The sequence below is a fragment of the Schistocerca americana genome, chromosome 1 (genome assembly GCF_021461395.2).
Source record: "Schistocerca americana isolate TAMUIC-IGC-003095 chromosome 1, iqSchAmer2.1, whole genome shotgun sequence".
NCBI classification, from domain to species: Eukaryota; Metazoa; Arthropoda; class Insecta; order Orthoptera; family Acrididae; genus Schistocerca; species Schistocerca americana.
In genome coordinates this window covers 298,194,934-298,220,496 of record NC_060119.1, presented here as the reverse complement: position 1 = coordinate 298,220,496, position 25,563 = coordinate 298,194,934, and the positions used below count along the sequence as shown (strand labels likewise).

Genomic DNA, 25,563 nt, shown 5'->3' with positions numbered 1-25,563 from the left:
AAGACGAATGCCTCGCCAGTATGCTGCCAATATGGTTGCACTAGCGGTCGGAGGATGGCATTCACGTATCCTGCAGCCGTTACGGCGCCTTTCATGACCACCAGCGGCACACGTCGGCCCCGCATAATGCCACCCCAAATTAGCAGGGAACCTCACCCCTGCTGCACTTGCCGGACTGTGTGTCTAAGGCGTTCAGCCTGATCGGGTTGCCTTGAAACACATCTCCGAAGATTCTTTGGTTGAAGGCACATGCGACACTCATCAGTGAAGAGAACGTGATGCCAATCCTGAGCGGTCCATTCGGCATGTTGTTGGTCCCATCTGTACCGCGCTGCATGATATCGTGGTTGCAAAGATGGACCTCGCCATGGTCGTCGAGAGTGAAGTTGCGCATCATGCTGCCTACTGCGCGCAGTTTGAGTCGTAACACGAAATCCTGTGGCTGCACGAAAAGCATTATTCAACATGGTGGCGTTGCTGTCAGTGTTCCTCCGAGCCATAATCCGTAGGTAGCGGTCATCCACTGCAGTAGTTGCCCTTGGGCGGCCTGAGCGAGGCATGTCTTCGACATTTCCTGACTCCCTGTATCTCCTCCACGTCCGAACAACATCGTTTTGGTTCACTCCGAGACGCCTGGACACTTCCCTTGTTGGGAGCCCTTCCTGGCACAAAGTAAGAATGCGGAGGCGATGGAACTGCGGTATCGACCGTCTAGACATAGTTGAACTACAGACAACAAGAGCCGTGTACCTCCTTCTTGGTGGAATGACTGTATCTGATCGGCCTTCCATGACCACCAGCGGCACACGTTGGCTCCGCATAATCCCACCCTAAAATAACAGGCAACCTCCACCCTGTTGCACTCGCCGTACAGTGTGTCTAAGGCGGCCACCCTGACTGGGTTGCCTGCAAACACATCTCCGACGATTGACTGTTTGTCCGCAGCTAGTGGTCGTGCGGTAGCGTTCTCGCTTCCCACGCCCGGGTTCCCGGGTTCGATTCCCGGCGGGGTCAGGGATTTTCTCTGCCTCGTGATGACTGGGTGTTGTGTGATGTCCTTAGGTTAGTTAGGTTTAGGTAGTTGTAAGTTCTAAGGGACTGATGACCATAGATGTTAGGTCCCACAGTGCTCAGAGCCATTTGAACCATTTGAATGTCTGTTTGAAGGCTTATGCGACACTCATCCGTGAAGAGAACGTGATGCCAATCCTGAGCGATCCATTCGGCATGTTGTTGGGCTCATCTGTACCGCGCTGGATGGTGTCGTGGTTGCAAAGATGGACCTCGCGACTGACATCGGCAGCAATGTTGCGCATCATGCAGCCTTTTGGGCACAGTTTGAGTCGTAACACGACGTCCTGTGGCTGCACCAGAAGCATTATTCAGCATGGTGGCGTTACTGTCAGGGTTCCTCCGAGCCGAAATCCGTAGTTAGCGGTTATCCACTGCAGTAGTAGCATTTGGGCGGCCTGAGCCAGGCTTGTCTCTCTGTATCTCTTCCATGTCCGAACAACATCGCTTTGGTACGCTCCGAGACGCCTGGACACTTACCTTGTTGAAAGACTTTCCTGGCACAAAGTAACAATGGGGATATGATCTAACCGCGGTTTTGACCGTCTAGACATGGTTGTGCTACAGGCAACATGAGCCGTGCACATCCTCCTGGTGGAATTACTGGAACTGATCGGCTGTCAGACCCCCTCCGTCTAATAGGCGCTGCTCATGCGTGGTTGTTTACATCTTTGGGCGGGTTTAGCGACATCTCTGAACAGTCAAAGGGACTGTGTGTGTGTCCACAGTCAACGGTTATCTTCAGGAGTTCTGGGAACCGGGATGATGCAAAACTTTTTTTTGATGTATGTATTTTGGGAGGAAGGCTGATTAAATATTGGTCCGCGCAAATGACAGTGTTGCACGAATGGTTTGCCTCTAGCGCCGCACCAGGAACGCGCACGTGTGAGTGCGAATGCGAGGTGCGAGGTCGCCGATTGGCGGGCGCTCACGCACCTCACGCTTGACGTCGTCTGAGGAGCGCCTCTTGGCGCGCGCGGCGGCTGCGGCGGCGCGCCCCCAGGCGGGCACGGGCGCGGGCTCCAGGTGGTGCGTGTAGCCGGGCGGCGGCCGGTACACCCGCCAGTACGCGCGCTCCTGGCTGTCGCTCACGATCTTGTCGCCCTTCTTGCGCTCCTTCGCCAGCCGCACCTGCAAAAACCGCAAAAGACTTCAGCTGCCATCTCCGTGCGCTCCGGGCTTCACCAACCCACAGATATTTCCACAGCTGTGACCGTACAAAGTGTTTCAACACTGACAGTGGTATTATTATTAGAAAGAGGCACCAAATAGCTGCGTATAACTAACTAATCTTTATTCAGACAGAGTATTTCGGAATTTATCACCATTGTCAAGTGCCTGTGAATACACACTGAAACGGCAAAGAAACTGGTAGAGACATGCGTATTCAAATATAGAGATACGCAACAAGGCAGAATACGGCACTGCGGTAGGCAACTCCTATATAGGACAACAAGCAGTTGTCAGATCGGTTATTGCTGCTACAGTGGCCGGTTATCAAGATTTAAGTGAGTTTGAACGTGGTGTTATAGTCGGCGCACGAGAAATGGGACGCGGCATCTCTGAGGTAGCGATGAAGTGGGGATTCTTCCGTACGAGCATTTCACGAGTGTGCCGTGAATATCAGGAATCCGGTAAAACATCAAATCTCCGACATCGCTGCGGCCGGGAAAAGATTCTGCAAGAATGGGACCAACGACGACTGAAGTGAATCGTTCAACGTGACAGAAGTGCAACCCTTCCGCAAATTGTTGCAGATTTCAGTGCTGGGCCATCAACAAGCGTCAGTATGCGACTCCTTCAACGAAACATCATCGATACTGGCTTTCGGAGCCGAAGGCCCACAGGTGTACCCTCGACGACTGCACGACACAAGGCTTTAGGTTTCGCCTGGGCTCGTCAACTTCGACATTGGACTGTTGATGACTGGAAACATGTTTCCTGGTCAGATGAGTCTCGTTTCTAATTGTATCGAGCGGATGGACGTGTACGGGATGGAGAAAACCTCTTAAATCAATGGACCCTGAAGGTCAGCAGGGGACTGTACAAGCTGGACGAGGCTCTGTAATGGTGCTGGGCGTGTGCAGCTGGAGTGATGTGGGGCCCCTGAAACGTCTAGAAATGACTCTGACACGTGAAACGTACTTCGGCATTTCTGACACTTGTGGAAAAATCCTGGTCTCTAACGTATCTATATAAACTCTTAGACATAAGACCTGGACGCCGACCAGCCACCGCAGAGTCATTCACTTACGGCGCCAAAAAAACCGGCCACCCCTCAGAACTCTTAAGACTGGCCATCTGCAGGATCTGCCAACGCTGTAGGACGCGGAAGTGTTGTTGCCCGCTGGGGATGCTACAGTGCTGTGTCCATTCCTGGTCTCGTGGTAAACTTCATGCAGCGTAGACACTGAACCGCAACTTTCTGACCACTCCTTCCTGTAATCTTTTAAACCTCATTTCGACTGTCTGCCAAAGGTGTCGTTCTGATGGCAGCTCAAAGAGAATATGTGCCGTTTTATAATCCACTAATAACAGCAAAACCTTCGGTGAAACAGCTCGTGGCTGCGGCAAGATCCTTACAGTTTATGCTCGCGAGTCTCGCCCTACAGCGTCCACCTGTCACAAACTACTGGGTGCCTTGATTTCAGCCGTCGTTCGATCTGTAATCGCGGCACGGCATCCTTCGGCCGTTTCTGCTCTCGCATTGTTAGCATAAAATTGCTTCTTACTGTAGTTTGATAATTCACACGAAATAACTTCGATAAACCAAGCGAACACTATGAAGTTACCTAATGTCCTCAGCAAGCATGAAGTGAAAGTGATTTTTCGCCCTCCACCAAAGATAGCAGCACCCCTGGGTTCCGTTAAAGATGGTTTGGTGCTTCGGAATTCTGGGGTTTACAAGATCCCTTGTGAGTTCGGCAGTTCATACATCGGACAGACGTCACGTACTATCCAGGAGAGATGCACAGAGCACCGCAGGTACATCCGGCTCTTACAACCGAATAAATCGGCGGTGGGGAAGCACTGTATTGACACTGGGCACTCTATGGTGTACGATAACGTCGAAATTTTAGCCTCGATTTCATCATTCTGGGACTCAGTAGCGAAGGAAGCAATTGAAATTCGCTTTGCGATGAATTTAATTAATAGAGATAGCGGCTTCAGCTTGAACAAATCTTGGAATCTGGCAATTTCTGTGATAAAATCGCAAAGACGTCGCGACGGTGCAGCTTACTGTGATACATCGATATCACCGTGTGGATCGACTGCGCAGCCATAGATCTATTTCCATGCATATGCCATACGTCTTTGGTGCCGATTAACGTCTCTGGCGCCTTGGGTATCTGCGGCCGCATGCGCAGTGGTGCGGTCCACGGCTTTAAAAGGACGGAGAAAGTGCTGGAGCGTCAGTCACCTCGGCTCACTCTGAAGATGGCTGGACGGTATTCAGCCAAAATATTGGAAGAAGAGGTCATATTTATGCGGCTGCATGCCAGAAATTTTGTGGATCAGTATTTGCGCCGCGAAAATATGAAGATGCACACTACTCCGTTTGATAGGTGCCCTCACCTCATCGTTGGCGTGGTTTTCCGTTGACCGAAATGCCACCTTTCATGCAGAACATCTGTTGACAGTTTGCATGATTATATCGTGAATTAGACGCAGTAAGCAGAAATAGCGGTTTTTTGCTTCAATTTTGGACACCAGTGTAGCTAACTAACGAGGCAATATCTTACTTAACTTTTCTGACGGTGAGTGACCAAAACATAACCAACGGAAACAATAGCAAGAATGTAGTATAAGTATTAATGGCACAAGTTTTAGTAATGGTTGTTGCTGAATCATAGTAAAGGTGACTGCTATAGTTATGGGGCCTACTAATATTTTTGTTGTAGTAAAAGTAGTATAAATTGTTGTAGTACTAGTAGCAATATATGTAGTAAGTAATTCTTTATTTCATCCGCTTTTTCCAGTATTTCTGAAACTCTGAAATTTATGGGAAAATGCATTTTTTTTAAAAAAATCTGCATCACTATTGCCTAAGCGACAAGCGATTGATTTACCTGTTCTTCAGCTTGCATCGTTATGAAGTCCCACTTGTTTTGCAGATTCTTCCTCAGACTGGTGAGTGCATCCTGAAACAGGACAAAAACGATTAGTAGAAACACATAGCCTTGCAGACCAAATGCAATGCGTGCTTGACCCATCGGAACAAACTTAATTCCGCAAAACGTATTTCGGTTGTCCTTTATCTGAATTTAGTCCCGAATTTGCAAGCAGGGCTTCGGAGATGCTGTCAGTTGTTAATATTGTTTTTCACAGTAGGTTATTCAACCTTTATAACTGGTACAGAACAGCGGAAGGCCTACGTGTTTCGTTGTACTCTCGTGTTTTAGGCCTTGTTAGAGAATGAGACATCACTAAAAGTGCGACTCAGAATACATCATTCACATAGGCGAGATGACGACGAGTTGATGGGAAGAAGGGGGAGGGCGCGCGGCGAAGACAGGTATACAACTTACAGCTATAGACGTCTAACTTACTGCTGGAAATTCATTCAGCATAAACGCTTGTGGTTATGATGATGATGATGATGATGATGATTGGTTTGTGGGGCGCTCAACTGCGCGGTCGTCAGCGCCCGTACAAAGTCCCAATTTTTTCACACTCCAATTTTTTACGCAGTCCAATCTAGCCACTATCACGAATGATGTTGAAATGATGAGGACAATGCAAACACCGAGTCTCCATGCAGAGAAAATCACCAACCCTGCCGGGAATCGAACCCGGAACGCAATGTTCTAGGGGCAGTAGCGCTAGCCACTAGACCAGAGCTGCGGGTTAGATGTGCGCCGCTAGACTGTGCTACCGAGACACTGATGTCTCTCCCAGGAGGGCTCCGAGTTCAAGACTCGAAAATTGCCTGGGTTGCCAGTAGGAGGAAACCGAGACGCAAAGGATCTCTAGCAAAGAAGAGATATAACGGTATAGGAAATTATGCTGACTTACTAATCGTAGCGCAAATTACTTATATATCTGAATCCTTACGACTGATTTGCGTCAGTATACTTGATAAGTGCAATGCAATGTTTCTTTAAGTCGCACTGTGTTCGGAGTCATCTTCAATTTTTTTACATCTAACAATCGTTTAAGCAGAAAGGTTGTCGTATCACTTTGACACGTACGCGGGCGTGCTGAAAAGTAAATGAGAACACATTAACAGAGTGTCTGGCAGACATTTGCATTACTTTGCATCTGCACTGATTGTTATACAGAGCAAAGTTCTTTAGTGGTCTCTTGTAGCAACCATTTTGTATAGGCAAACGACTGCATCGAACAGAGTTTAGGGTCTCTACAAGACAATTACGTTATGAGGGTCCCATACGAATCAGGAAGAACTCAATTCACGTCGTTGCAATTCATGTTTTTAGCAACATGGTGCACTATCTTGTTCATATGAGGTTTGACAATTTGGATTACTGAGAAGAAGATTATTTGTCCATCCACAGCTGCTTACCTGAAACAAATTTATTTTCTCCACACTAAAACCCGAATAGTTTCCGAAGGTAACTATAACGTGAATCTCAAATTGCCCTTTTCACAATCAATGCTCTTTGAGCTTCCACAACGCTTTCTATTGAACACAACACTGACGCCTACAATAGGAAATACGTCTGAGTGGGATATCCAACCAGGCTTTCGGTTTAACTGAAAATTCCTTAGCAGGCAGAACGCAGCACACTATTCTATATACTATCATCTGAAGACACGGAAGTGATATTTAGTGTGGGCCAGGAGCGAGTGATAGCACCATTAGCATTTGTTTGATACGTGAATGACTCGCTATAGAGAACAGGGTCCAGTGCCAGAATTTATGCCGGCGATGCGGCTGTCATATACACTATCTGATAAAAAATATCCACGGCTATGTAACGCGAAATTGACCACAGGAGAGTTCAGTAACTCCAGCGCGGACTAGTCACTGGGTGTCATCTGAGCAACAAATCCGTTGAGGACTGTTCGTAATGTAGTTGCGAAGTGATCAGCGTCAAACACTAAATACGGTGTGCAAGTTGCACAAAATTTTCTCACAACTAATTCTTCGAATAAGTCTGTGGTTGGAGTATTGTGGATATCCTTCAAATGGATTATCTTCAAAATATGGCTAGCCATTTCTTAACTATTCAGAATGAAGAAGCGTGAAGGTTTCTTCTAAATTTCAATGAAATACACATAAAATAACTATTTCAAACTCCATAAAAGACTATGTATTCTCATGTATTGGCCTACGTTAGTGCGCAGCATGTATCAGCGTACTAAAATTATTCCTAGAGTTACGTTCCGTTACGTAACTTAATGAAAGGCTGTTTTTTGTGCCATAAGTGTTTCATTCATTTTTATTTTTGAAAGATTTTCAATGCCCTGTAGTACGAATTTGTTTTATGTGTATTAATAACTACTTTATGTGATGTGTCCAAAGATTTTAAAGATTTTTGTTTTATGTGTATTAATAACAGCTTTATGTGATGTGTCCAGATATGTTACTATAGTAAAGATTTTTCTTATTCTCTTACTGTTATGTAAGGACGTTTTTTGGTGCAAGTTCCATAAGGTTAAATTAATACTCGATTCTACCTACGATTGTCTGAACTCATTATTCCATATGTGTGGTCCTGGAGCTGTACTTAGTTCTACCGCAAACACAAAAATGTCGATTTTCGGTGATTTCACGTCAATTTCACTCGAACACTTCGCTTTGACTGTGTGTTGGTTGTGTGTTCAATGTATGTAGTGTTGCCAACTATTGCTGTGTGTTTTTCGGTCTCCTTTTGTTTGTTTTCTGGTATCTGTATACAGTTTGAGAATCGGTTATTTACTACGCTGGTGCGTGTGTGGTGGGGCGTACTCTGTAAAACCTGATGGGGATTGTGAGTGGCCATAATCGCAAATAATAGTATCGTTTCATATTATAAATTAGTGTAGCTTATTACTTAGTCAGATTACGGTCTACATCTCTGTTTGTTATTGTTTTACTGGCTAACATGATCTGTGAATTGTTGCTTAGCATAAAAAATGTCGAAAATAAAAGCAGTCTTTCATTAATAACAACGCCATCTCTCTGCTAGGGCAAAAGCTTTCAAATTGTCCACGTGAGTGTTCTGCTGTGCTTGTCAGGCACGCGCTGTATTTTACTTCTGAGTAGCTGCAGCACACACGGCAACACTTCGGGCGAGCAGTCAAATGAATTGGTTAACTTCATAAGACCGTTCGGTCCCCGATGTACAATATGAGCGCATGCGTTTTTGGAAAAATACCCTGCAATCTAAATTCTCCATTACATTTGATAATATGATAGGAAATAATTTTACTGTTTTTTCCTTCCTTGGCGGCATGTTAATCTTTAGCCACAGAATGCTTGGGTTCAGCCGTAAAATATTTTTTTAAATTTACAAACGCCGTGCTCCGTATTTTTTCTGCTTTTCGTTTCATCTATTTGTTTTGTAGTTGTTGTGCATCAGTCCTTGTAAATAATCTACACATTTATATAAGCCTTAAAGGAAAGTATTCACCTACTTATCATCCCTTTTATTCTAAAGTCACACTTTAAGAAATAAATAAACGATCATTGCTTACATGTAACAGAATCTGTTAAGAAATTATATTTGCAGAAGTTGCTGTACAGGGCGTTCCAAACCATTATGATCAAAACTGCAGCCGGAATAAGACTCTAGGCTCAGTATTTTGAGATCGGGAGCCAATGGGCGGTAACAAGTATTTCAGCAAAGTCTTGAACGAGCAATACATGTGAGGCACGCGTTTTTAAACTGCTTATCAGCTGTAACGGACAACTGCCCGCCGCAGCAATGTTGATGCCGCCACAATACACACAATCTTCTGATGTGTCCACTGTGAAGTTTACCTATTATTACAGTTCGTGATTGGTTGCTGAATATAGACCATTGACCGTATTGGGAACTTGCAATTATGCACTAATATATGGTGCACCAGAATATAGTGTCCGGGGAGCCGTTCGAACATACAGATACGATGGTCATACAGTAACGTAACAAACATGTACTATCAGATGAAAATGTATCAGGACACGCCTATGTAATGCGGAATTGACCACTATATGTCACGAGAGACGAAACTGACCGTATAAAAGGAGGCAGGAAGTATTGTGCCGTTAGTAGAGATGCAGTAACACCATAACCGGTTGGTCAGAAGAGTTCAGTGACTACGTACGTGGAATAGCTATTGGATGTCCCTTTAGTAACAGCCACTCGTGAACTCCAAAGCGCTACCAACAATCCAGCTAGCAAAACGACTACGCATAGGGTGTTAAATAGAAATGCACACCAAGGTCTAGCAGCTCTTCATAAACCACGCATTTCTGCAGTCAGTCCTATGGGGGGCTTGAGAAGCTTTAAAGAGCGATGCCACCGGACAATGGATGACTGAACGAGTGATACGGAGTGGCGAATCACGCTATACCCTGTGGCAATCCGATGGAAGGATTTGAGTTGGGCGAATGCCTGGAGAACGTTACCTGGAAACGTGTGTAGTTGCTGGTAAGCCTTTCGGCATGTGACATCGTGGCCCAAGAAACTCTTCTGTTCGCGGCGTTTCGTCCAGGACTGTGCTGGACATCCTCAGAGGCGCTCCTCCGCTGAGTCTAGACTGACAGCTCGTGCTGTCATAAAGCAGCATCTGTGAGGCAATGTTTTGTTGACAATTACATGATTACATGCCTGACATGTGCTGGCCTGCCCAGAGTCCCGACATGTCCCCAATGGAATGAGTTAGTAGAAATTCGACTTAACAACAGATCCCAAGTCCAAAATCACTACCATCTTGAATATCGGCTCTTGACAAAGAATGGGTTGAAATACCTCCACAGCCATTCAGACACCTCGCGGAAAGTGTCCCCAGAAGCCATCAGAAGGGGAAGGGATTGACGCATCCCGTATCAACGTCCACTAGTAGGGGTCCGGATACTTTTGATCAGGTAGTGAACAGGTGGATTAAAATTTAATACTAGCTTGGTGAGAATACTATCATCTTGTGCTTAATACAGAGGAATCTAGAGTTTTGCCCACCAGTAAACGTAAAAAGATGGTAGACTTTCACTACACCTTTAACGGTTCGCAATCAGAGACATTCATGTCATACAGATACTCGGGAGTGACAATGTGTAATGAAGTGAATCAGGCACAATGCCAGTTGCAGATAACCGAAATAGGGTGTTACGAAAATTTAGGATGAAGATGCTGTGTACCTCACGAAAACATACTTGCTGAATTTCCAGGAACAATTTTCCGAGGGGGAAACCTACAATAATCTTCAGCCCCCTAATATAGAGCTCATGCAGTTTGTAAAGATTGCAGTAGGGTTGCATAAACATGTCCAAGCATTAATTCCTCCTAAACCTCATTCGTGAGTGTGATGGCAATAAATATTAATTTATGACAGAAATTACCCTACGTCACCTACTTGACAATGTTTTGCTGGGTATAGGTAAGGATATGTATAGTTTTAATTTAATTATGAAATTGTAATACGCGATTCCACATGCAGACTATGTGAGAGATAAATGCGAACAGTTACCTTACGCACGTGCGCATGCATAAACATGCATACCGCACAAACACACACATACACACACACACACACACACACACACACACACACACATTACAAATATTTATTTATTTAACTGTTTTCGTAAGAACATTGTATGGTTATATTTATGTATTTGCGATTCTCAGATCATAACAGTAGTTCACAATGCCATTAACCTTATTGATGTTGTTCTCTTTCTTCTACACCCGCATGAATTCCTCGAACTACGGTCTGTGGCACTCTTTCGACGATCCCCAAAGCACGATGAATCGTTTCTATGGCTTCTCGTCATGTTGATCAACTATCTTTACCTTTGTAACTGCCGTTCCCTAAGTTAATTATTTTTGTGTTTCTCCATACACAAGAATCCAAAGGATGTCACGCAGTCGAGGAATTTGCGGACTGTGGGAAACTATCTCATGGAAGCTTACTTACTTAAATGAGAAATCTACGAATAAACAACAACCTCTAACGTATCGCTCCCGTAGGGATCGGAAGAAAGGGAACCGTAACACTTGGTACAAGGCGAGTAATCACTACCATAGGCTGTATAGTGGCTTTGAGAGTATAGATATAGATGTTGAATAAACCGTCGTCCAAACAACACGAACAAGTCAGAAACATGTAAGGTGACTGCGAGGACCGCCACTCGCGTTAGTGAAAGTAACTTGATTCCACTAACGTACACTGCCTGACAAAAAAACTGGAGGACTGTGAAGTCATATTCGGATGTCAGAGCATCTTCGTTACCTTACACAAAATAGGTGTGTATGTAAATGATTAGAGTTGCATTTCTCTATGACAGATACAACTGTCACCAGAGTGGATTATTGTTATTCGCGTTGAGTGTTGTTTCCAGGCCGGATTGCGTATACAAGGAGCGGCACATGTAGAGAGACCACTGTAAAGGACACATAGATGCCGCGAACTTGCGCGAGACAGCGTTATCAGCACCTAAGAAGTTGAAATGGTCTTAACTGTGGGTCTCATGTAGTCGTTTGGTCGACTCGTGCAAAATTGAGATTTTTTGGGCAATTGGATGTGACAGTCGTCCTACATTGGACTGCGTGCGAACCTGAGGTCAGGTACATTCGTTGGCAAGGTTCCGGTGTACTATCTCTGACCACCATAAGGCAGGATCGCCGTATTGTGTGCCAAGCGCATCGTAATCACTGCACATCTGTGCCTGCTACCCGAGATTCCGAGTGATGGGCTCCCTGCAGCATTCTGTTTCGCCTTGCACCAGAGGTCCGAGACTAGCAGCAGCTGCACTAGAGGCAGCAGCTGCACTAGAGAACTGCCGTTCCATGGGCAGGTTGTTGTTAACACCAACTGTGGTGTCTTGACGGGGAAGTTTGACTACTGATGAGTGGCGTCGCAATGTTTTCAGCGATAAACAGTGGTTCTGCGCTAATTACAGATGATCATGGTCGGTGAGTATGGAACGACCTCTGGAGAGGTCCCAATCTCCCAATGATTTGGAGAAATATGTGAGGCGTAGCGCCGTATACCGATCCTGCCTTGGAGGGGGTTAAGTGGGAAATGTGTCTCAGAGCTGTAGAGTGACAGATGGTGAAGCGAGACTGGACGCGCACGTAGTTTATGTATCAGCCGACAGAGGACAATATTGGATAGGGGGACTGTGATTTTAGTTTCCATTGTGCCCAATAGAGTGCACTAAAGTAATAGAACGTTTTTCATGAACTGTTATAGTATTTTCATCAAGTGTTATTATGTCTTTTTGTGCATGTACAATGTTATAAATGTGTTTTAGCAGTATGAATGACGCGTGAGTGTGGTTTAAGGTTAATATGAAGACAATTGTTTAACGAGTTATGTAGTAGGATTTAGTGTGGGAACATTTTGAAGAAGTATGGATATGGACAAAGGGGATTTTTGTAGAATAGATTTGTAAAGTAAGTTTATGGTAAAGGGAAAGTTAATTCAGGTATAAATAACAATAGTAAATAACTTTATGCATAAGCAAAACTTCAGCATATTAGATAATTACATCGGTAAAAAGTGCAGTCGTTAGGTTTACTATTTCGCGATTGGTTATTGATGAAAAGCGCGGATTGACTTGGGAGAATGTTGTTTTGCTATTCGCTGCTGAGTAAACTGACCAATGGTAAAGCAGTATTCTTCGCCCGCCTTTCTCTGCTGGTAGAGAAGACTTAGAGTATTCTAGAGAAGGGTCGGAGCCTAGCCATGAAACAGAACGGACGTGTGTGGTAGTAGTTCCGATGGAAATGATAAGTTGCCGGATCTAGCAGTGTTTCATACATCAAAAGTGTGGTAAAGTGACGGCATAATTATTCCGATGGGCGTGTAGAAATGTCGGAATTTTAAGTGAATTTTGTGGCGAGAAAAGACAGATATTCCGCGTGGCGTATTGAGCAGGTCGGTGGCTAAAAACTGTGACTGCATTTGGTACCGACAGACTTAATATTTGGCGAGCATTCTGAATCAAAAACTATCCGTATATTTGTAGCTATTACGTTTCCGGGAAATGCAACACCATAAACTTGCTAACGTGAGTGAAAGGGATTGTGAGTGACTGTGTTAAGAATAGCACGGGCTTGGCAGTGATACTTGTTCACCTAAGTTTCAGAATATATTAATTGAGGACAAATTTTCCAACCTTTCATTTGCGTGAAAACTTTCTCCCGAAAAGTTCACGCCGAAGTACAGTAGGTTTCATTCGGCTTCCCTACTGATGATATGCTGAGACAATGTTCACAGGTAGGTGCAGGTTCGTCGTAAAGGGACGGAAAGAACCGCGCCGCCGCACACGGAAGTACCGCTCCTGGCATCACTGTATTGGGAGGCATTCGGTTTAGCTTCATTTCATGGGAAGTGGTGGTTAATGTAACTCTGATGGCACAAACGTACGTCATCACGGACACCTTATGTCTTCATGTGTTATCTCTCACAGGAAATCATCTTGGTGTCATTTTTCAACTTGCCCCTTCATGTGTTACCTCTCACAGGACTACATCTTGGTACCATTTTTCGACAGGACACTGTGTGTGATGTTGAGAGATCCCTGTGGCCAGCAGGATCCCCAGATTCGTCGTCAACAGAACACTTGTGGGACCAGCTTGGACGTCAAATCCGTCCCATTGCCATTATCCACGATATATCAAGGATCTGTTCAACAGTTGTTGGACAGCTCGGCTCAGGAGAGTGCACAACGGCGTTCTGGCACCCTTTCCAACTGAACCGCTGCATGCATCTAGGCTATAGGAGATGCACCGTCGTACTGGTAAGCTGATTCGTACTGCCAACTTCTTTGCGAATTTGACTCGGTTTTACAATCAATGAAATGAAATTACATACACTCTCAACCCGTGAAGTTTCATTTCGTTCCGTCCTTCCCTCCTGGGTGGTTCACTTTTTATGCCACTCAGTGTACATGCTCGCGTAATAGATCCTTCTCTTTTATGGGCATTCGATAAGCCGATGGTTTGTTTTACATCACATTTTCATAAATCTTTTGGAAGCATATAATGATACTGAATTTTTACAGAGCAATATCGTGCAGAGACAGATGTATCAGAACCGGCCAGGTCGCAATTTGGGTTCGTCTCATAAACGTGTTTTTCCCAATAATTCGCCGCTTGATTATGTGCATCCATTAAACTGAACTAACGTTTCTTCAATTATCGGATTTTTCGGGTAAACAATGTTGTTGTTCGGCTAACTGTTTCGCTGAAACTCATCTGTTCCACGTCCCATTTTTAATCAAGTGCGGTTTCGCGTGTTTATATGTGTTTTTCCACCGAGCTGGATGGCACAGTGTCGTTAGTACACTGGACTCGCATCAGGTTCACCCCGGCGTCCGGCCATCCAAACATGTTTTCCGTAGTTTCCCTAAATCGCTCTAGGCAAATGCTGGTATGGTTCCTTTGAAAGATCACGGCCGATTCCCTTCCCCGTCCTTGACCCAATTCGAGCTTGTGCTCCGTCTCTAATGACCTCGACGTCGACGGGACGTTAAACCCAACCTTCCTTCCGTTTTATCTGTGTGGTAACAATACGTGTACAAAAGCGCCTTGTACGACGATGGTAGTCGAATATAACAAAGAACGTAGATATGTGGGCTATTACACGTTATTTGAAACGTTGAATATAGTACTGATGCTCACCCTCTTTCGTAATACTGTTAGCTTTTTTGCTGATTTTTTATTGTTTATTGTTCAGTAACAGATCTCAAGAGCAAGATCGTATTCGTGGAAGATACTCCGAGACACAGAAAGTTTACAGACTGATTATGTAAACCGAAAACATTTCCGGAAGCAGATGCGAATTCTGACCATAAATTATTAATTATGAACTGCAGATTAAAACTGATATTGCAGAAAAGTAGGAAATTAAGGAGATGGGTTGTTCAGAGCTTGAAACAAAGAATTAGACAACGATTGATGGAAACAGAGGAAAGAAACGGAATGGAAAGACGGATGGGTACTTTGAGGGATGGAATAGTAATGGCAGCGTAGGATCAGATAGGAAAATGAGCAGATGCATTAGAATTCCTTGGATAGCACATGAAAATCTGAATTTAACTGACGAAAGAAGAAAATAAAAAAGTGCAGCAAATGAAGAGGGAATATAGACTTTTGCAACACGAGATGAAAATAGGTGCTAAATGGCAAAGCTGGAATGACTAGAGGAAAATGCAAGGCTGCAGAAACACACGTGGTTAGGGAACAGATAGACGCAGAGTACAAGAAAAAGAAAGAGACTCTTAGAGGAAAGAGAAGCAGTTGTATTATGAGTATCTGGAGCTCTGATGGCAAGCCAGAACTAAGCAAAAATGCGAAAGCTGAAACGTGAAAGATTTTTATGCAATCAACTTGAAGAAAGTATTATGGAAACGAATGAGCAAGTAACTTCAGACAAGACGGAATATTTGATATTGTGGGAAGAAACTGATAGAACACTGGAGTCCTTACGTCGAAAAAATGTTTTTCAAGCATTCTTTCTGAATTATTGATATGTTTTAGTGAATCAGCCACTAAAGATATTTCCATCTGGTCTGCAAGATTTATGAGGCAGATGAAATACCCTCACACTTTAAGAAGAATGTAATAATTCCAATTCAAAAACTATAGATGCTGACAGTTGTAAATATTACTGAACTACCATTTTAATAAGTCGTGGTTGTTAAATAACTAAGACGAATTATTTACAGAAGATTGGAAAAGCTGGTAGATGCTGAACTCATAGAGGATAGATTTGGGTTCCTGAAAAATGTACGAACATAAGAGGTAATACTGATCCTACAATTTATCATATTATGTTGGTTGAAGAAAGACAAACCAACATTTATAGAATTTAAGGATTTAGAGATTGCTTTGGACGTTGTACACTGGAATACACACTTCGAAACTCTGAAGAAACCAAGGGTAAAATACAGGAAGCGAAAGATTAACTACAACTTTTAAAGAAACAAGATTGGAGTTACAGGGCTCAGGGGACGACACGGAAGAAAACAGTAGCTGAGAAAGAAGTGCGACAGGGCTGCAGCTATGAAGGAAACCAAGGATAAATTTGGAGGGGGAATTCACGTTCACGGAGAAGAAATAAAATTTTTGAGGTTTGCTGATACCACTCTTATTTTAATAGAGGAGGAAAAGGACTTAGAATATTTGAACATAATGGACAATATCTTGAAAAGAGGGTATAAGAAAACGTCAACAATATAAAAGCAAAGTAAATGAAATCCAAACGAATAACATCAGGCAGTGCTTTGGGCATTAGATTAAAAAAATGAGGCACTGAAGGCAGTCAATGACTTTTGCTTTTTGGTAGCTAAATGACTGACGATGACCGAAGTAGAGAGAATATAAAATTCAGGCCTACAGTAGTAAGAAAAGCATTTCTGAAAAAGAGAAATTTGTTAAAACACTGAATGTAAATTTAAATCTTACGCAGTATTTTCTAATTACGAGTATATTTGGAGTGCAGCCTTGTACAGAAGTCAAATGTAAACGATAAACCATTCAGGGATAGAGTAAAAGCTTCTGAAATATGATGCTACAAAAGAACGGTGACGATTACACGACAAGATTGAATAACTAAGGAGGAGGTACTGAAACGAATAGAGGAAAACAGAAAGTTATGCACAATTTGACTAAAAGAAGGGACAAGCTGACAGGACAAATCCTGAGGAATCAAGAAACAGACAATTTTGTAAAGAAGGGAAGTGTGTTAGATAAAATTTGTAGGCGGAACCAAGGTTTGAATACAGCAAGCAAGCCCAAATTGATATATTTTGCAGCAATGATGCAGAGATGAAGAGACTTTCACGCGGTAGATTAGCATGGGAAGTTGCATCAAACCCGCTGTGTCGGAGGCCTACCCCTTTGCTACCAGCAACACACATTATACAGAAGATAAGCGGGCAGCCGTCTTTCTTACAGCCGACACTTGAGAGATTCCACGCTACAAATGGCCACCAGACAACGACTGAAACGCCAGCAGAGGTCGCTAGCCCCATGGATTTCTTTCATACGCTGGCTACGTGACAGGAAGCATGACCGGCTGTACCCTGGCGGTGAGGATTGTACTTAGGCCAGCTCACGGGTCTTGAGCAGCGAATCTACTCCGAGTGGCCTTCCTGCGCCAGGGGCCGAATGCTTTTGTATTGCTTCACTCGGAAACGCACTTTGGAGCCGCTACAGTGATGACGCAAACTTCGTTTTAGTGTTTATGTATGTAGACTTATCGGAATTCTGGACTTTATCTTATTTTGCGACACACCGATCGTTTTCATCATACAGGAAACTTAAACTTGGGACTGTCCTGTCTGGACTTGAACATTTGTTTTGGGGTAGCATTTTCTTTGAATAATAGTCAGTAGCATTTTACGGCAGCGCTTGCTCCCATTCTAGAGGCTTTCTTCGTTCGGATTATATTTAATTCTTTTTTGTCACTGACTGCACTGAACTCAGAAAATTCGCGGACTTGTCATATGTTTGTGTTTGTCTCTTTTTTGGGCTCACAAAACTCGTAATTTTTTTCTAATTTTGAGCTTTGACTCTAACTGGTTCTTTCCAGACCTTGTTTCTGCACTCTAACTGGTCCTTTCTAGACATTGTTTCTGCACTAAAGTTGGAAAAGATTCTCTCTGGTTTCGAACCGCTAGCTGAAGTGGTAAAGACTGCCAGTCTTGTTGGAGAGATGAATGCCGATCGTCGACAGGACCGTTTGCGGACCTTCGGTACAGAGTCGAATGGAGGGTCTGAATCAGAGGTCCAGACAATTCCGCGATCGTGTAAGTTGCAAATTTATCGACTTGCGCCAAAGTGTGATGGGGTCAGATGTCCTATACACGCACAAGCGGCTACACGGGTAGCAGAACGTTTGTGGAATGGACTGTGAGATTTTTTAAGTTAGATGGTCTTGAGAAAGTGCAGCAAGGGCTTGAAATGCGAAGGGAGGAGGACGAACATAGCAAGGGGGTTGACATAGAAACAAGCAATACTGTAATTATAAACTGTCGTAGCTGTGATGGGAAAGAACAAGAGCTCCAAGTGCTAATAGAAAGCGCTGTAGCACAAAAGATTACAGGTACCGAAAGCTTGCTGAAGCTGGAGGTAAGTTTAGCCGAAGTTTTTACAGAGGACCTAACTGTGTTAAGAAAGGATAGATTAAATACAGACGTCATTGATTCTGTTAGTCGTAGTTTATCTTGTATTGAAATTAAAGTAGATAGTCCCTGTGAGTTAGTATGGCTAGGAGTTATACTTAACAACCGGAATAAACTAATAATTGGTTTCTTTTACCACCCTCCGACTCAGATGATACGGTTGCTGAACAGTTCAATGAAAACTTGAGTCTCATTTCATACAATTATAGTTACTGACGACTTCAATCTACCTTCGATATGTTGGTAGAAGATATAAAACGTCGTCTGAAATCGTACTGAATGCTTTCTCAGAAAATTATTTTGAACGATTAATTCAGGAGCTTACTTGAAGTGTAAATGGTTGGGAAATCACTCTTGACCTCTTAGCAACAAACAAACCTGAGCAAATAGGTAGCATCTTGACTGATAGAGGGATGAGGGACCACAAAACCGTTGCAGCGAGACTGACTACTACAATAACCAAATCCACGAAAAGTAAAAGCGAATTATATCTGTTTAAAAAAAGCATACAAAAATTCGCTTGATGCCCTCCTAAGAGACAATCTCCACTCCTGCCCAACTAAATATGTAAGTGTAGACGAGATGTGGTTTAAATTGAAGGAGTGTCTGACGCAGTTGAGAATATTTATACTGAATAAACTAATAAAAGGTGGTGCCGATCCCCCACGGTACACAAAACAGATCAGAAAAATGTTGCAGAAGCATTGAAGAAAGCACGTCAAATACACGGGGACATAAAATCTCAACTTTGGCGATGTTTTACTGAAGCTCTAAACTTAGCCGGACTTTAATGCGAGTTGTTATTAACACAATGAAACTGTGTCTCGAAATCTGACGTTTTCTGTAATTTCTTCACCAAAGAACAAGGAGTAAAAATTCCAGAATTCGAATCGAGAACACTTATCAAAATGAATAAGTTAGAAATACATATCCTCGGTGTACCATAGCGAAACACCTTAAAGCAAAAAAAAAAATGGTTGAAATGGCTCTGAGCACTATGGGACTTAACATCTGAGGTCATCAGTCCCCTAGAACTTAGAACTACTTAAACCTACCTAACCTAAGGACATCACACACAGCCATGCCCGAGGGAGGATTCGAACCTACGACCGTAGCAGTCGCGCGGTTCCGGGCTGAAGCGCCTAGAACCGCTCGACCATCGCGGCCGGCTAAATCGTCACCTTGAAGCATTCAGTAAAAATGGTTCAAATGGCTCTGAGCACTATGGGACTGAACTTGTAAGGTCATCAGTCCCCTAAAACTACTTAAATCTAACTAACCTAAGGACATCACACACATTCATGCCCGAGGCAGGATTCGAACCTGCGATCGTAGCGGTCACGCTGTTCAGTAAAGGAAAGTCGCCCCGTTCAGGTAGCATATCAATAAGGCTCCTCGTAGAGTATGCTGATACAATAGCCCCACACTTGGAAATCATATACAACCGCCTGCCTGATGAAAGATCCGTATCAAAAGACTGAGAAGTTGCAGATGTCACACTAGTGCTCAAGAAAGCCAATAGGAATAGTACGATGAGTTACAGATCCATATCACTGACGTCGATTTACAGTAGAATTCTGGAACATAGATAGCGTTCGAAAATTACGAATTGCCTCGAACATAACGGCCCATTGCCACGCAGCGCGAACCCATAAAGTACAGTTCTTGTGGAACACAACTATCTCTTTATTTGCACTAATTACTGAGTGCTATCGACAGAGGGTCTCAAATTGAGTCTATATGTTAAGACAGCAACCAGCTACAAATTTATTTTAAGTTCCTTTATTCAAAAGGTACCATTACCGGTTTCGCACAATTACAGTTCATCTTCAGACGGCTTTCATGCTTTCATTAGAACATACATAATTATAAGCACGCCACACAGATGGTTGCGTCACAGATTTGCACTAGTACGTGACCTACGTGAAATGTCGGTCTGGAGTATTTGTTTTCACAGTTTTCGTCCAACAAATGATATTGAAAACAAATACTCGAGACTGACATTTCATGCAAGTCACATCCCAGTGCAAACCTGTAACGTAATCATCTGTGTGGCGTGCTTGTACTTATGTATTATTTATATTTTAGGACAACTCATCAATAAAAAACGCACCAAATGTTCTAATGAAAGTATGAAAGCCGTCTGACGATAAATTGTAATGATTCGAAACCGGTAATGGTACCTTTTGAAAAAGGAACTGAAAATAAATTTGTGGCTGGTTGCTGTCCCAACACCACCAACATTTGTTTTCAAATAACAGCCATTGTCTTCAACCACGTAATCAAACAAAAAAATTGGATTGATTCTGTATGTCTAGATTTCCAGATGGCTTTTGACACTCTTAGTCACAAGAGACTTATAATCAGTTGTCCGTGATATTTTGTCAGAAAGATCACAATACGTAGTAATCGACGGAAAATCACCGACTACAACAGAAGTGATATACGGTGTTCCCCCCCCCCCCCTCCCCCCTGCCACCAAGGAAGTCTATTCATAATCTATATACTTGGTTTAGGAGACATTCTGAGCAGCCTTCTCAGATTGTTGCAGATGATCCTGTCTTTTATAGTATTCTAAAGCCTTCAGGAAATCAAAATCAATTACAAGATTACTTAGACACGATATCAGTATGGTGCGAAAAGTGGCATATATCTCTGAATAAGGAAAAGTGTGAGGTAATCACACGAATGAAGGGCATCTCATTTCATATTATTGCGAAATAGGGGAGAGAATGTTACGGATATGATACGCCAATTTGGATGGCGATCATTTAAACAAAAACGTTTTTCGCCGTGGCGTGATCTTTTCATGAAATTTCAATCACCATCTTTCTCCTCTGAATGTGACAGTATTTTATCGCCGCCAACCTACATAGGGAGAAATAATCACTGTAATAAATTAAGAGTAATAAGAGCTCGTATGTAAAGATTAAGTGTTCATTTTTACCATGCGCTGTTAGAGAGTGGAACGGTAGAGAAATAATCTGAAGGCTATTCGAAGAACCCTCTTTCAGACACTTAAGTGCGAATTGCAGATAGTCATGAAGATGTACAGTCGTGGACAAAACGAGCGGGACCCCTCGCCTTTTCGTTATGCTGACCCGCACAGCTTTAAAGTCTGCTACACAGCATAACAGGCAAGGCCACGAAGTGCTACCAACATACTATGCGCAGGCGTGAAATTGAAAAACTATCAGAAATTTGTCAGACTGTTTTCAATCATGTGAAAGACTATATTAATGCTGATTAGTGTGTTAACCACGACACCTAAATATAAGATATAAATGAAAGAAGAAACGCTAATTAGTATGAACTGTACTAATAAAAATGAATTTCAGCTTATCGAGATAACTGTTTTAATAAGACAAAGTACCCCGGATCGTTACGAATTAGCAAAATATTATGCACATTCGGCCGCGAAATGGTCTGTGTCAACGTTCAGACCAATCATACTGTATTACCGTTGCTGACCTACCATGAAAGTGTGCAAATTTATCAATGCGTGAAGATTCATAACGAAATTCAGTTAAAAATTATTCAGGGCCACACTTAAGTCAATTCAATTATTGACAGAAGCGGAAAAAGCAGGCAGTAACAAGTATGAAATTCTACAAGAGTTTCATATCGACATCCACAAGGCGACGGTACAGAATAAAGGTAGCAATAAAACGAATTGGGAGCGCGAGAATTTCTTAAAATTCCTTTACTGATAGTCTATCTGCTTCCATCGAGACTAGAACCTAAAAAAACCAGACCTCCATTGCAGTAGCAAACACCTTTCACTATGCTAGCAGACAACCCAGGCAAAAAGTTTTTTTGTTTTTGTTTTTGGAGGGAAGAGACCAAACAGCGAGGTCATCGGTCTCATCGGATTAAGGAAGGATGGGGAAGGAAGTCGGCCGTACACTTTCAAAGGAACCATCCCAGCATTTGCCTGGAGCGATTTAGGGAAATCACGGAAAACCTAAATCAGGATGGCCGGACGCGGGATTGAACCGTCGTCCTCCCGAATGCGAGTCCAGTGTCGAACCACTGCGCCACCACGCTCGGTTTCAGGCAAAAAGTCCTCTGTTATTACTCCAGACATGAATAAGCCGGCAATTTCGCAATAAAATGGCAAAATGATCTGCATAGAGCTTTCTGGACTCAAAAACATGAATTGTCTACCTTTATGTCACCGCTTATGTGAAAATCATTCGGGATGTTTATCGAAATAACAAAAAACTGTTATTAGCGAGTAAATTTAGTAGGATAATTCTGCATCACCCCAGGAAATAAACTGCGACATAGCTGCCAAACGTATTCTACAATGTTTCGATTTCTCCATTAGACGTATCACAGCCAGGAAACGTTCATTAGCCGAAGTGTTCCTTAAGATAGCTAGCAATGGTAACGCTCGCACATCTAAAACGCGGTGGCATTAATAGTGGGATCTGAAGTATCACGTGTATAGGCAAATGGATTTTATTGGCAGTCTTCTAAACGTGGTTTGGATCGAAAGCGTAGCTACGATTAATATGTTGCTGTATTGACTGCAACTGGAACATTTCGAATAAAGAGTAGGGGAAATTATTATGCGGCCCTCATCTTCAGTAACTGTGGTAGCTATTTTCGTTGTTAGGATTTCGTCACGTAAATCGGTGAAAATGGAACCCTACTTGTCTCACTTTCTTAACCGTCTGTCTGTATACCCAACCCTTAAAACACGTTTACCTCGAGTACGGGTAAACATAATGAGCGGAAATGTATCGCACTTCCTGCGGTATACGGTCTCTTGGTGGTGTAAAAAAGTGAGCTATGTCAACGCAATCCAAACATACGGCCGTTTATGTAAAGAAAATTTACGCGAAAGGTCAAAACATGACTCTAAGAACTATGTCACCAAACTGCTTAGGTCATCAGTCCCCTAGATCTAGAACTAGTTCAACCTACCTAACCTAACGCACATCTATGCCAGGAGAAGGATTCGAACTGACGTCGCAAGCGATATGACGCCGTTGATCACACGGCTAACCCGCGCCGGCAAGCTGTTAATATCATCTGGTGTTACTAAAAAGACATTCACTTCTGGTGAATGATTTTCTGCGCAGTTCATATTTGATGTTCCGGATGAGGAAGGAAGCATAATTCATTTCCCCTTGTCTTTATTCATGATTTTAGATTCGCAATCTAAGCATAAGTACTATCCATAACCACATTTTAGATCCAAGTCATAGTTGCAGATATGCGAATACAACACATTGGCTTATACTCCAGGTATTTCGTTTCCCACGAAGTGGTGGCAGACGATGCTGTGGCGTCTTCGAAGCGCGAGTTTCTCCATTGCTAGCTGAGCACATCAGCTGAGCGAACTTGCATAGTATGTTGGTAGCACTTCATCGCCTTGCCTGTTATGCTGTGTAGCAGACTTTAAAGCTGTGCGGATCAGCATAACGAAAAGGCGAGGGGTCTCCCTCGTTTTGCCCACGACTGTACAAAGGGCGTTCAGTAAGTAATACAAAGCTTTTTATCTAAAAGCAGGTTCTTTTTATTCAGGCTTCCGATACACCATATATTGTATACCCGCATGGTACAATCTACCGGTCGATGTCGGCGCCAACATTCTGGTGAATCAGTAACCTCCCTATCATCCACGTACTGCTTTCCGTAGACTGCATCCTTCACTGCACCAAACAGATGGAAGCTGGAAGTTCCGAGATGCGGGATGTAGGGTGGATGGGGAAGAACAGACCCATGAAGTTTTGTGAGATCCTGTCGGGTGCGCAGACTTGTATGAGGCCTTACGTTTTCATTGAGAAGTTCGTTTGCAATTTTGTGGCAGCGAACATGCTGAATTCTTTTCTTCAATTTTCTGAGGATAGCACAGCACACTTCATAGTTGATAGTTGCACGATGAGGGAGGACATCAAACGGAATAACCCCTTCAGCGTCCCAGAAGCCGGTCACCATGACTTTAAGATGGCTGAGGGCGCGGCTTTACTTTTATTCCAAGGAGAGGTGGTGTGGCACCACTTCATGGATTGCCATTGTGTTTTCGATTCGAAGTGATGAACACCCACTTCATCACCTGTGGCGATATTCGACAAAGAATTGCCACAATCAGCTTCGTAATGCGCAAGCGTTTCTGCATAGACGGTCCTTTGTTGGTCTTGTGAGGTAACGGATGAGTTGTGGCGCCCTGCAAATATTCTAAGTTCGGAGTTGGCGCGGCTGCACGGGCCTCTCGGCAGTCGGAGCTCTTCAGCAACCGCGTGATGCCGAACGTTAGCCGGAGCAAGAGGTCGTGGTCGAGGCCGACCGCGTGGCTGGGAATTCCATGTTGACGCTGTGTCGAGGACTGTGCTTTGTGTCGACGAAGGAGATTTGTATGCCTGGAGTGCCAAAGATGGCGGACTTTGTGAAACTATAATGGCAGACATTTCACAGTTCAAGTAGAAATTAATAATCGCCAGAGGAATCATCATACCTAAAAAAGAAATATGTACATTACCATTATTTGCACAACGATTCTGATGGTGCAATCAGATTTTCAATATCTTTATTAGTTTAAGGTTTAGTATCTGACTGTAAACTATACAAGTAACACGCAGCCACGAATTTGCAAAATCTAAACGGTTCATCCGATTTCGTCGATCGACGTGTCTTTAGAAAGCTATTAGTGTAAACCTAGTCTTCAAGAAGGGTCGTCCAGCAGATGCGCAAAACTATAGACCTATATCTCTGACATCGATCTGTTGTAGAATTTTAGAACGTGTTTTTTGCTCGCATATCATGTCATTTCTGGAAACCCAGAATCTACTCTGTAGGAATCAACATGGATTCCGGAAACAGCGATCGTGTGAGACCCAACTCGCTTTATTTGTTCATGAGACCCAGAAAATATTAGATACAGGCTCACAGGTAGATGCCATTTGCCTTGACGTGCGGAAGGCGTTCGATACAGTTCCGCACTGTCGCCTGATAAACAAAGTAAGAGCCTACGGAATATCAGACCAGCTGTGTGGCTGGATTGAAGAGTTTTTAGCAAACAGAACACAGCATGTTGTTATCAATGGAGAGACGTCTACAGACGTTAAAGTAACCTCTGGTGTGCCACAGCGGAGTGTTATGGGACCATTGATTTTCACAATATATATAAATGACCTAGTAGATAGTGTCGGAAGTTCCATGCGGCTTTTCGCGGATGATGCTGTAGTATACAGAGAAGT

The 25,563-nt window shown here is 43.3% G+C and overlaps 1 protein-coding gene across 1 annotated transcript in view; it reads right to left on the bottom strand.

Moving 5' to 3' along the window:
* Nucleotides 1-25,563, bottom strand: part of LOC124545111 (regulator of G-protein signaling 11) — a gene marked incomplete at its 3' end in the record, with an annotated part of 217,014 nt that overhangs the window by 95,139 nt on the left and 96,312 nt on the right. Inside the window, exons 5-6 of the mRNA XM_047123966.1 lie at nucleotides 5,142-5,213; nucleotides 2,008-2,202 (exon numbers count right to left, since the gene is read on the bottom strand). Coding sequence (XP_046979922.1) covers nucleotides 2,008-2,202; nucleotides 5,142-5,213 — 267 coding nt within the window. The remainder of the gene's footprint in view (nucleotides 1-2,007; nucleotides 2,203-5,141; nucleotides 5,214-25,563) is intronic.